Here is a 13,198-nt window from a genome sequence, read left to right on the forward strand (position 1 = left end):
AGCATAACATTTTTTTTTCTTATAATAAATGTGCCAGGCAGCATACAGAAAGCAAAAGATTATTTATTTCCCTACTCATGCAATCTTTTACAGGGCACTCAAATGACAGTGTGTTGATATGATTTAGCAGAATTTTGAAGCTCACTGTGTGATATCCATACAAGGTGATTTAGAAGGCCAAACATGTATAATCTATGCTTTTCCCCCTCCTTTCCACACAGTCAACCAGCCTTAGCTTTTTACTTTCAAACTGCTGCTGAACTTCACCGCTGGAGTTCTCCGTTTCTTCCAAGTCAGTAATTTCAGCTATAAATTTAATCTTGGTCAAAGAAGGGAGGTTAGAGGCCTCAGCAAGGGTAATTCAGCAGCATAGCAAAGTGTTTGTAGGACCAGTTACAACCACACAGTTTGTACAGACTTGTTTCAACTGTCACCAGTTTGAAGACACAAACAAGAATTTATTGCTGTGACTAATTTTTTTTCCCTCTTCTGCCATCTGGTTCATTTTCCTGTGAGGTGAGTAGTAATAAGCATATTGCAAGAGAGGCAATAATTACACAGTCTGGGCCCATAAACTGCAGTAGTGTTATCCATGGTCACACTTTAAGGAACTCTTAACGCTATCATACACAAACACTCTGATATTAACGGTACCACCATATAATACATAAGGCTCAGTACGAGATCCCTAAACAAACAGACACAGAGGTGCACTTTTTATGTTCTCATTCTGGATTTCTTTTTCTTTTTTTTACTGTAGGGTGTATTTCTAAAGAGGTACAATTTATGGCAAGTGCTGACCTCAGGTTATATCAGCTTCTTTCTTATCCTCGCTCCCGAAACTCAGGACTACAGCCCTGATAAAGACAATACGAGATCAAGAGCAGGAGTTAAAGAGAGGTGCAACTTTTACTTCTCTGTCCTGAAATATGGTTACAGCACACCGTGGAGCAATACAGCTGTCAAGTCAGATGGTTATATACCTAAAACATTTGTCTTGAAAACAGTCTGATCAAATGGAAAAATTCAGTCTTTTACCTTTTTTTCTTTTCAAGAATCCCCTAGCACAAAAAAAAAGGATGGCCTAATATACAGAGGTTCACATTAAAATAGTTTGAATATAAAGCAGCCTATATTAAACAAAAGCTTGGTCTGATGACATGCAATCAAAATTTAGCTGTGGACAAGGGGTCTATGGTAAATAATGAAATCTTAATAGTAACAGACAATGAGAGAAAAGGGAAGTGCAAGAGGGAAAAAGCTGGTAGGTACAGTATAATGACATATGTGTGCATCTGTGGTTTTGTATGATTGAGCATAAAGAGCCATGACTGGTGAGCTGGGTCTGTGAGTGATTTCACAGGGCTTCTCAAAGGTCTCCCTCTCCTGGCTATAAAAACTCAGGTAATGGAGAAAAGTCCAAGAACAGGCTGCATACTGCAGCAATAAATAAAAAGAAGCTGCTGGAATTAATTTAGTGTAAAGCCAGGCAGGGTCAAGCCTGCATGCTCAGTCTGGCCAGTGAAAGATTAAAGATCAGCAAGCAAAGGCAAAAACACCGGCTCTTACCTCGTTTTTTTAGCATTCATTTTTTTCCCCAGACTCTACAGACATCAATTATGTGGTCGGTGTCATAAGATATGTGCTTGCAGTTTTTTGTGTTTTTTCCCCCTCTGCTCTATGGTTCGACTCAGTACCAAGCAGACTTAATCTGTTAGGTGTTAGAGGTAATCTGAAGAGAAAGGTGGAAAATAATCCAAGGAAAGTAGTGTAAATTAAAAAGAATAAAAAGCATCATTGTGTGAACAAGGGGAGTGGGGTTGATTCACGGTATTTTGAGCTTGGAAAGTCTTTACTGTAATTAGAAAACACGTTGCTTTTTTCTGTTGACCTTTAGAGTTGATTTACAGGCAGGAGATGAAAGAGCATCAGCCCAAACAGTGAAAATGTGCATGTTCATTTTCTGGCATTGGAAGGCTTTTGTAGAAATGTCCAGGCGCTCTTGTTTCCTAGCTCAGAGCTATTTGTTGGCTAGAGACAAAAAAAATGAGCATTATCCTTCACATAATATCATACCTACCAGACACATTCTTTTAAGCATGTATTTACTTGAAATAGCCATCTAGACTGTATGCTTTGAATAGGTCTCAGCTGATGATACTGTTCTCTTCTCTTTGTTTTGTTTTCTCTTCGTGTGTTTGCTTTGTTCTAGTAGGTGGGGAAATCCCTATGGATGTGCGGCTAGGTGGTGGGCAGTTGGTGTCCGAAGAACTGATGACCCTGGGAGAAAGTTTATCGCAGACTATAGATCCCTCTCTCAAGCTCTTTCAGTGCGCTGTGTGCAACCGCTTCACCACTGATAACCTGGATGTGCTTGGCATGCATATGGGAGCTGAACGGAGCCTGCCGGAGGAGGAGTGGCGTGCCGTTGTTGGAGACTCGCATCAGTGCAAGTTGTGCCACTACACTACTCAGCTCAAGGCCAACTTCCAGCTGCACTGCAAAACAGACAAGCATGTGCAAAAGTACCAGCTTGTGGCCCACATCAAAGAAGGGGGCAAAGGCAACGAATGGCGCCTGAAATGTGTGGCCATAGGCAATCCGGTGCACCTAAAGTGCAATGCCTGCGACTACTACACTAATAGCCTGGAGAAGCTGAGGATGCACACTGTCAATTCCCGCCATGAGGCTAGCCTTAAACTGTACAAGGTCAGTGATCCACAAGTTTGTTTTTTATTTTTATTTTTTTATCAAACCCATTATTCAGCCTTGTCCTGTTCATGCAACACAGCTGCCGATTTACAATTCTGTCATTAATGCATCATTTGAAGTGTTTTAATACAGACTCATTGTCACATTTGACATTATTTTTAGTCTTTGAACCTCAGAACTTTGTTTTGCTAAAAATGCAAAACAAATCTTAAAAACGAATCCCCGTTAAAGCAATGCTTCTCTGCAACATACAGTACATGTTTTAGCTTTGCACCGCTACTCGGTGCGCTCCAGAGGCATGAATGAAAGCTTTGTCGTGTAGCTGCTGCCTTCCCAGTTGTCATATAGAAGCAGGGCCCCACTGCTGCAATGAGAAGAACATGCAGGACAGAACAGGCGTAGCTGTTTTGGAAGCTTGGGCCTGAATCACTTGGAGACGAATGAAGAAGTGTTAGGAGACAGAGGTTTGGTGCTAATACTCCTCGGAGCGGGAAAGGCTGAATTGTTCTCGACAGCCGTATTGATTTTTGCTGGACTTGGAGCTTCACCTTCTCCTCTAATCATTCCATAATAGCCAGTGGATGAACACTCTCCGAACAAATGGCCATAAATCTAACAGGCCTGATTCCACTTAGGTACCTATCCTGTGTGTCTGCGGCTTCGGCCACTCTGTGCTTAACCCAAACTGGCATAGTTGCGCACACACGCACAGATAACAAAACACATACCAACACTGACCAAACATACTTGCTATAAGCATACACTACACACACAACAGGATCCAACACAAAGCACTGAATGCTGCCTAATAGATGTCATCCTTATTTGTAATCTAGCTTCAGCATCCTTGTTTGAGTATTTAAAGAACTCAGTTGACAGTGCAATGGAGGTATTAAAAGGTATGTGAAAAATGTGCTACCTCAAGCATGGTGTTTTAACCGCATTAAAAACTAAGGTGAAGTGGTCATTTTGAACCTCTTCAAAAATCTTGTCCATTTAAAAATCATTCAGCATTATGAATGTTTGTCAGGCCGGCTGAAATGACAGCCGTGTTTCCTCCTCACAGCTTCTTTGTATTGAAATAACAGCAAAATTAAAAAAAAAAAAAAAATCAATTTCATTTTTTCTTAAAGGGGAAGGTGTGAAGCGGGGCTTCTATTGCTACTTTAAAGAGGTCAGGAGGTGTTTAGCTTGTCATTCTGTGGTTTGCTCCATGACAACAGAGATCACAGGGACATTTTTAGATTAGCGTTATAGCATTATAGTGTCATTTTCAGTTTCATATTTATATTCTTGCACTATATTAAGAATGATTTTAATTCCCTTCAGTATAATCCTTATTTATCTTAAGGGGTTTGGGTGCAGCCTCCTCTACCTTAAAGACCCTCCTTATTTTAAGCCACCTTTCTTCTGATTGGCTGCTCCTTGCAAACTCAAGGTTTACACTGCAGGAAGGCAGTGCTGCTGTGCTCATAGCCAGAGCTGGCTACTTTAGGGAACTCTTAATGCTATCATACACAAACACTCTGATATTAACATTTTAGTGTAAACACATAGTCTGTGAATTTGTCAGGTCAGTGCATGTGTTTCCCAGTCTTTGGTCCTCCTCTCTTAACCTTAGCTTCTGGACTTACTGGGCCAAATTCCAATAACAGTCTCCCATTAGAAGAAAATGGACCAGCTCTGGCTTACTTTTTCTCATGCTTACACCTTTTTGAGAAAGATCCATGTTTTGCTTTGCCGCATAGAGTATAACTTCTTCTACATCTTTGTGCTTCAACTGTAGTGCAAACCCCCAAAAAAATCTCCCCTATTTCTTTGTCTGTGCAAGTTTTAGGAGAGAAGAGACATGTCTCACTGCTCTTTGGGCTGTGGGGGATTAAATATGTACAACACATCCAGGCATGATCATTTTTTATGACTTAAGCCTCTTAAGATGGCTCCATATTTCTTAAAACCAATTGATCTTCTGACTGGGAGTATGTGCATTTGTCCAGAAATTACCTGCTCTCTCAAGAGAACATAGTGGTCTTTTTAAGCTCTTCTCATCCCAGACCTTACTCCAAAACCTAAATGTTCATGAGTCAACAAGAATTAATACAGTGTTTTACAGCTCATCAATGTTTAACGGACAAGCACATGGTTTTAAGGTTTTTTCACTGTACTGGCTCCCCACTTGACAATGTCAGTTTTCTTACCATTTTGAATTTACTGTCCTGGTAGAGATACTGACAGACAGAAAACCACAGTGCCCTAAAAGCCTGTAAAACCAACTTGGTATATTATGCATGCGCAAAAAAAGAAAAAATCACCATTCATTTATGCTTCCCCAAAGAAATCTGATGCAAATAGCACCATTTTTAACCTTTTTGGGGAGAAAATAAATCATCAAGTCAGCATAAACAGGCTGTAAGATGTGGGAGATGCTTGGGACACTTCACCCAAATCAAACTGGTTTGCATTAAACAGGCCCTTTGTGTGCACAGCTCCATATAAATTGGAGCCTGTAATTACTGGAATTAAAAAGGAAGGTTTAAACTGAGGGCTAAGCTGGATGGGATAATTTGAGAGTCTGTGGTATGCGGCCCATATTAGGGCTTTCTAAAAATATCACCCCCACCACCCCATGTATTGGAATGTTCCAAAAGACCACAGAACGATCCAGCAAGTCATCCTGACCACTAGACCACCACACAGTGGGGGGTGATGCTCTTTTCCCCTGTGTGCTGTGCTCTCAGTTCAGAGATACCAATTCTGAAGTCTGTGAGTTCTGCTTCAGTCCCCTGTGCACTGAAACTAACTTATACCTTCTCTTTTTCCCATGGATCATGGGGATTTTGGTCGCTCTGATGACAGCGTGATGATCGCCCATCTGCTCACAGGATGGTCACTCCTAGAGAACCCTCCACTGGCTAATGTGATATACATACAGCTCTCCACTCAGGCCTTGGGGCTTCACTGTGTTTTAGTGTGGAGGTGAGAGACTCATCTAGCTCCAGGCCCGACTGCTTTGGCCAGACAGAAAGGGTGGGGACTAACCAGGCCAAGCCACAGGCCTCAGCTTCCAGTCAAGGGTTGGGGGAAAGGGGAGGAGCATGGGGGGTTAGCTGGCTACCTTCCTTGTCTCGGGGGCCGGTGCAATCGGCGGTAATTGAGATTGATTGGATGTTATTTTTCCTCTTGCAAATGTAGTCCATTAGCTTGGCACATGCATAATCAGTTTAGAGCGCAGTTAGCCGAATGTAATCATGTTCCTCGGTGTCTGCTAGCACAAAATCCACTCCAGATGCCGCTTGGCCATGGAAAGACGGGGGGAAAGTGCCGTCACTATCAGATGGGGAATCTTTAACCAAGCAAGTCCTGAAATCCCTTCCTCTGTTCTGCTCCTTCCCTACTGAGCACAGAGGAGTGTTAAAAAATTCAACTCCCTCTTTTCTGCCTTACACAGCCGGTCGCAGGGACTGTCCCATGCCTTACCGTTAAGAACAGGGCTTTTGATCATATGTTCTGCCCATTAACGGACAGAAAACATCTGTAACTTGTGTAGAGTTACTGCTCTTATTTTACCCCTCAGTGCAATCCAAAAGAATCAGTGAACACTGAGGAAAGAAAATGTCCACACTCTGCAGAGAGCAAATAATCATGATGAAACATAATAGAGGAAAAGAGGCCGTAATGTAAATGAAGGGATTAGTGGTTACATGAAAAGGCATTAAGGTGTTTCACTGATGATGCTACTCAGCAGAAGCACTGGCTTCTCAGATGCGGGAATCCAAGCAATGATGACCGCTCCCTGTTAATGATCAGAACTACTGGGATTGACTCGAGTCTTCTTGGACTATGCATTGGAATGCAGTTGGAGAACAACCACAAATAGGTTATGGATTTGATTCCAACTCTGGAAAAATGTTGTAGTTTTGCAATCAAATAATGCTGATGTGTATTTTGGATGTGTACAGCAGTCTGGTTGATTTGGTCTTGGTCCAAGAGCTCTCTAGCGGAGAGTAAGGCAACTTATGGCACCCTACAGTAGGTAAGGTGGGTTTTTGAATTGTTGTTAAGTTCTCGCTTTACTTGCCGACTGGGCTTGTCGTGATTATATCTTTCTCCCAGTGTCTTAAACTTTTCTCACGAATGTGCCCAAATTCTTACTCTCATTGCTATTAAGACAAAAAATATAACGTAAGGTAATCTGAGGTGTCCAAAACTTGGGCGAGTGGGTGCCTCGCTTTACCCTCTCACGTATGACGCATTTCTCTATGAGGGGGACTGGTAGGTGGTGGATGGAGAGACAGACAGGAGTGAGGGTGGTGGTGGGGGTGCTAGAGGATACACTGCTAATTATCATGGCTAGCCTATGATTGTTCAGTAATAGTGCTCAGTGGGAAAGGTTGCAGCAGTTCCAGGAAGAGCTGAGCTCTGATTTACTGGTACTACCACTCTAATAAAGCGCTCACTGCACATCCTGGGAGACAGCCCATTCTCTCCTTTCACATGCACAAGTGTGTGAATGCACACACAAACAGACAGACGAACAGGCAGGCGCACACACAGAGCAGCCGTGTCATCTAAAATGCCATAGGGCACATGAAAGGTATCTTTTCAGTAGTTCATAGAGAAGTTCTGTGTCGGCCCCTGCCTCTGTTTACTCCCCAGTTAACATTGTTATGATCCAGAACCCTGGTTACACTCTTTGTTTCAGTAGTCACCTGCAGGGTCTTAAACTCTTGCATCTTACTTCAAACAAATCTCACTCACTCAGTGGTGGGTGAAACAAGGAAGGAGCATTACAGCACAGAGAACCAGGGTGGATTTAAGAGAGCGGCTGTTAGGCATGTAAGGGGGAGCTAGCAGGGGTTAGTGTTTGGCTGTGTGCAAAAATTTCACAACTCTTCTAGCTCCCACCCCTTGAGAAGGCCAGAGAAAGGGTCAGGCTTTGACCCGTGGCACAGCTGTTGCTGCTGGTGGTGTTGATTGTATGTGCACAGGCCCTACTGTGGGTGTTGCTGGGGCTTACTCAGTGACAGTGAATGAAAGCAAAAAGGGAGGAAGGAGAAAGCTCCTTTGACAGGGGAGGATAGACTTTTCTCAGCTCTCAGCTTTTTCCCCCTCAGTTGCTAGAGTTAAAAATCTGGTGGATTATAAACCAGGTGCTCAGTCCGGGGTTTGTTTTAGATAGAGTGACACATTTTCTGTGTTCTTTGGTAATTTTCTGTTCCTAAAGCTCTTTGTGTTTTGATTGTCTGCCGTTATGTTATTTTTTTTATTTGTTGATATGACTTTTTTGTGTGTGTGTTTTTGGGCAAGAGAAAAGTGCATAAAGTGTAGGTTATGGGTTTGTTAAAGTAAACAGATATGAGGCACAGGTTTTTGTGACTAGGTTCATTGGTTTCAGACAGAGATAAGCTCCACTTTGCCTCACTGTAGATTTACACCACAAAGCACTTGCCTAAAGTGACAAAACCGCTGTGCATCTCCCACCAAATTTTTAGTTTTTTTTTTTAATTAAGTAATTGTTTAAAAAAATATTGTTACATTCACTTTTCTTTCTTTCTTTTGCTTTTTTTCTTTTCTTTTTTTCAATTCTACAGTGGAAATCGTTTTTTCAAAAGTAACTCAAAACATGGAGAGTGAAACTGTGGAGATGTGGATTTGCATAAGGTTTTATATGTGCTTTTATTTAATTTAAATTGTATTTTTTAGGGGGGATTCCCAGCTAAGTCCTCTTCCTGCCTGTTAGAAATTCTCGAACCTCACTGCAGAGCTCTTAACATTATTACCAACACACTGATTCTCTCCCTAAATCAAAAGGTCAGGCTCCCAAGCCCATAAAGCCTTCCCGGCTTCAATTTATTTTAAAATTTTGCAATTGTGACAGTAAAACAGTAAAATGAAGTTCTTAATTTGATCGTAGGAGATGGAGAGATTATTGAGCGAGCATTTACATCTTGGACAAACTTCTCACCTGCTAAAATTCTGTAAAGATGATATTTCAAGCGAGTTGTTTCTGTCTTTCTTTACTAATTCCACAAAACCTTACTTCAAAGGTGCCTGGCAATGATATACCTTTTTGTTTTTAAAATGACCCCCTTATCAGCCTCTATAATCAGCAGTTTTTACAGTGTCTTTGAACATAAATATTTGATAGTCATATTTCTTCTTCAAAAAGACCCTTATATCAGTCCATGTAATCAACAGCTTCTGCAGTGTCTTCGAATCTATAAATTTGATAGTCAAACTGCAGTAAAATGAGTTGCCATGTGGACTGACTGTCATCTGAAAATAAGTAAATTGCTGTAAATCCCCGGCTTGAAGTAAAGACTTTTCACGTTATTCTCACAATCAGTATTCTGCAGTATTCTTAAAGTATTTATGGTTTCCATCTGATTTCCACAAGACATTAATAGTAGTGCTGACGTTAATTCTCTCCTATTTTGGAAATATGACTAGCCTAGACAGCAGTTTAACAGAATTTCTTTTTCTTAAATGTTGCTGTGTGTGATTCAGAAAGCAGAATTTCCTGCTCATATACTTATGATATATTGTGAGTGTATGCAAAACTGCTATGTGGCTCTTAGCTCGACTCAGTTGAGTTTCAGACTTCAAGTTCTTTAGGCCCAGTTGGTCAACAGATCAGGTGGTGTATAGCCACCACACCTGAAAGACCAACAGTGTCAGTTTACAGGTAAATGCTACTCTGGGGCGCCACACCAGGGCTCCTGTGAATCTCTGCAGCGTAGCTCCTAAGCTAAGGGGATGGAGAGACAGAAGCAGGCAAGCTTACTGACTGTGTGCCATCAATACATCAGTGGCTTAGCCACCAGATTAATGGCCTCCGTGTGGTCTGGGCCACAAAACTACTCAGTTTTGAGGTCTGTGTTTAGTGCAGCTGTACATTAAAGTGGGGGTAAAGAGAGATGAGAGGAGGGAGAGGATTTAGGTGCCAGGATGAGCACACAGGGACCTTAGGGTATTCTGTTTGGGTTTGGCCAGCAGGGCAGAGTCATGGGACAGCAACACTCTACAGAGGGATGGATACATGCCCCTAAGTGTTGTAACATTTCCCTTGCCTTGTAACCTTCCCGTTTTGACTAAAAAAGGATGTTTGAGTACCAAATGCTTTGTTTTTACTAAGTAAGTATTTTTTTATATACTTGATATTGATTTATATGCACTTCATAACATGCAGTTATTTGACAGCCTTGTGAGACCCTTGCTTTCCTTCCTGTAGAGCAATTGCTCCTAAGTTGTTTCCCAGTTGTTATTTGTCTTAACAAATCAGACCCTAAGGTTGTTCCATTTTGCGATGCATTGATTACCGTTGGATTTTAGAACTTCAGCAGTGTGTTACCTGGATTTCTGACAGGTCATAGGGATAATGCTGATAGATGTTTTCCTCAAGGCATCCTATTTTGTATGGGTTGTGTAACACAAAATGTAATGTGGTGTCCTCAGCGCATTGGAAAGTCCGATTTACCCATCTGTGGCTACTACTGAGGATACATTTTTTAAAAAAATCATCCACCAGTTTCCCGGGACTACAATTTTTATTTGAAACTGTGGGACCTATGGGGTTTTTTTTCCCTTGTGTCAAGAGAGAATAGCCATCTCTTCCTGAAGTTCATGGCTCTGGTTGTCCATCCATGTTTTGCCTAATTGCTGTGTGCTGGAGTCCAAGGTTAGAACTGGGAGCTGTAAATCCCTCAGTCTTATGCAGCCAATGTTTTCTCCAGATGTAGAAGAAAAGATTTCATCCTTTTGTAATTAAGCGGTGCAGCCCAGGGTGTAATGCGGTTTTTATTAGTGGTTCTGGAAAAGATCATTTTGCACCTTGTTTTCTCATTATGGCTTTTATTCTTGAATACAAAAGATGGATAAAATGATGGGATGAAAACGAAAGAAGCAGCAGAGAATAGAATCTCCTGTTTAAATTATTATATGGAAATTACAAGGTAGTGATGTAAGGGGTAGCTCTATGGGTGTGTGGGGGTGCAGACTCAAACGGAGACAAAGGCATAGTTTTGAAACTCAACTTAGTGCGTCAGATGAAAGATGCCAGAAAGAAAGTTTGTATTATTATTATTTTTTTAATCCCAGGAATTTTCCCAAACGTTATCTCTCCCATGGGTGCCATCTTCTACACCTGTGTTCTACTTTAAACTTACTTCTGAAATAAGAGCGAAGGGTGAGTCGGGAAAAGTGATTGTAAGTGAAAGACAGCTTTAAGAGTTGGGGACAAGAATGCTCTTCAGCTTCTCAAGGGCACTGATATTTTATGGCCCTCACATTCCTTCATGACACACTGATGCCCAGAATAGACAGAGAGAGAGTGAGAGACAGAAAAAAGTTTAACTACCATGCCTTTTAAACCCCACCCCCAGCATATCGTCTCTCTTGCCTATTCACCTTCACCTCACCCTGCTTCATTTATGTGGCAAACCTCTGGGTCACCCTCACACTTTTCTGCTACTTGGCAAAGCTAATGAAAGCAAGGGATTCAAGTGCAGGCTTTTGTTCAGCATAAGTACTTTCACACGTTTGTGTTTTAAAATTTTCTTTTCAGTCTTCACATGGATTTGCAGAGCATTCTTTCCTCTGAGATCTCTGAGACAGCAGAGGAAGTCCTCATAGCCACTGAACTCTTAAACTCACAGATAATATACTATCATCCTTCACTGCCAGCCCCACAACTTTTTTTTTTAATAATTTCACCACAGTCAACAGTACCCGTAAAATTAAGGTCTGCTGAATAATTCAAACTCTGATTTTTCCTTCAGATGGCCTATCTCTGTCACAAGATAGGAATTTACTTAATTTATGCTTGTTAGGTTGGAATAGTCATGTTAAAATAATTTGAACCATAAGGACTGTCTGTGTAGCTACTGTTAAAACGAGAACTCCGGGAGCCGTTAAAGTTTGGACATGAAATTGTGAGATCTGGAATGCAAATGATTATTCAAATGATCAGTGTATTAATTTGCATGCTGAAAGCATAAGGGAGAGAGCATCTTAATAAGTTATGTAAAGCAAAGTATTTTATTATTTGTTGATGTTTCAGGAGTGAGGGCATATTAATTTTGCAGTTGTAAGTCCCAGTGTGACCTAAATCTCTCTCTTTCGCTCTCACTTTCTCTAACTCTCGCTCATTCACGTGCACACAAGCACATACACACACTGCTGTTATTATCATAATAATCACACACTCTTTTCTAACAAATTTACTCCCTACTCTATATATCAGAAAGCCTCCCTATTCTTCATAGACCCATCAAATAGACTCCATATAAAAGACCGAGCCAACATGATGTCACCAGTTGGTTTGTGAAGCCTCTGTGTTATTTTGACTGCTGCCATGCTGGGGGGGTTGGAGCCAGAAGTGAACATATTGGTACAAGAGGGTGAAGTGCTACATTATTAGACAATGCTAAACCTACAAATTAATGCTATATGACCTCAGTCTCACAGAGCTGCAGACTGGTTTGTGCACATATGACAACTATTAGATGATAGGGGAAAATGTTCATGGTGAGCTAGGTGAAATCTGTGTGGTGCAACACACAGTGCTGCACCAAAAAAACTCTCTTGTGACTGCTTTGATTGCTAGCAGATTGCTGCTGTCATCAGTAGTTTGCATGGACCATGCAGACTTGCTTGGCAAGTGTTTGCAGGTAGGTTGGCATCATCCATGCATCCATGTACGAGCAAGTGCTGTAATTTCTTAGCAACCAAATCATTTGCAAGTATATTTTTCGTGCAGCACCATATATGCCCTTTGCAACCCAGTTTTACGTAGCGACTACGAGCAATCTCCAGCAACCGCTTGACACATGACACATTTTTCCCCAGCAACCTGTGGTTATTAATCATTAACTAGAGTTTCACTGTTTGTGAATAATAATAATAATAATAACAATAAAGCACACAGCAAGCCATATTATTGGTCAGATAATCGAATTAAAAATGCTCCAGATGTCACCGACAGCACTAGCATAGTGGAATTTCCAACACTGAGACTGAGAAGATGAATGGCAACTATGATCATAAGTGACCACACACCAAACTTTCAGCCCTAATCAAATGAAAGGGTTTAAAAACCGAATGCCTCAATACAATTGAAATGAAGTTAAAAATTAGCTATTGAGACTGTGTACGTGGCTCTTTCTGGTCAGTTTTAACATGGGAATTTTTGGGAATTGACTCACTTTTGGATCATTTTTGAGAACCGCTTTTTTTGGGCACACCTCTTTCTCTCTTTTTTTTTAATGGGAGATAAAATGTCAAAGCATCTGGAGTTGTGTTAAATGGACTTAAACCATAGAATTACACTTTAAGCAGTTCAACCTTGTTGAGTGAGGAGCTAAATAATGACAAACCCATCAGAACATGAAATTATGCTTAAAAAAGAAAAGAGAGATTTCCAAACCTGCCGTTTGTACTTTCTTACGGTCTTCTCTTACACATCAAATAGAGCTTATCATTCAATTTT

The 13,198-nt window shown here is 41.1% G+C and overlaps 1 protein-coding gene across 6 annotated transcripts in view; it reads left to right on the forward strand.

Annotated features, from left to right (window-relative positions):
• Nucleotides 1-13,198, forward strand: part of zfhx3b (zinc finger homeobox 3b) — a 287,455-nt gene that overhangs the window by 200,459 nt on the left and 73,798 nt on the right. For 5 of the 6 annotated variants that reach the window (XM_076882856.1, XM_004543115.3, XM_076882862.1 and 2 more), the window contains one exon: nucleotides 2,213-2,709. In XM_076882856.1, coding sequence (XP_076738971.1) covers nucleotides 2,213-2,709 — 497 coding nt within the window. The remainder of the gene's footprint in view (nucleotides 1-2,212; nucleotides 2,710-13,198) is intronic. The other variant, XM_004543116.4, reaches the window with a different exon arrangement.

Source organism: Maylandia zebra, linkage group LG1, assembly GCF_041146795.1.
Source record: "Maylandia zebra isolate NMK-2024a linkage group LG1, Mzebra_GT3a, whole genome shotgun sequence".
NCBI classification, from domain to species: domain Eukaryota; kingdom Metazoa; phylum Chordata; class Actinopteri; order Cichliformes; family Cichlidae; genus Maylandia; species Maylandia zebra.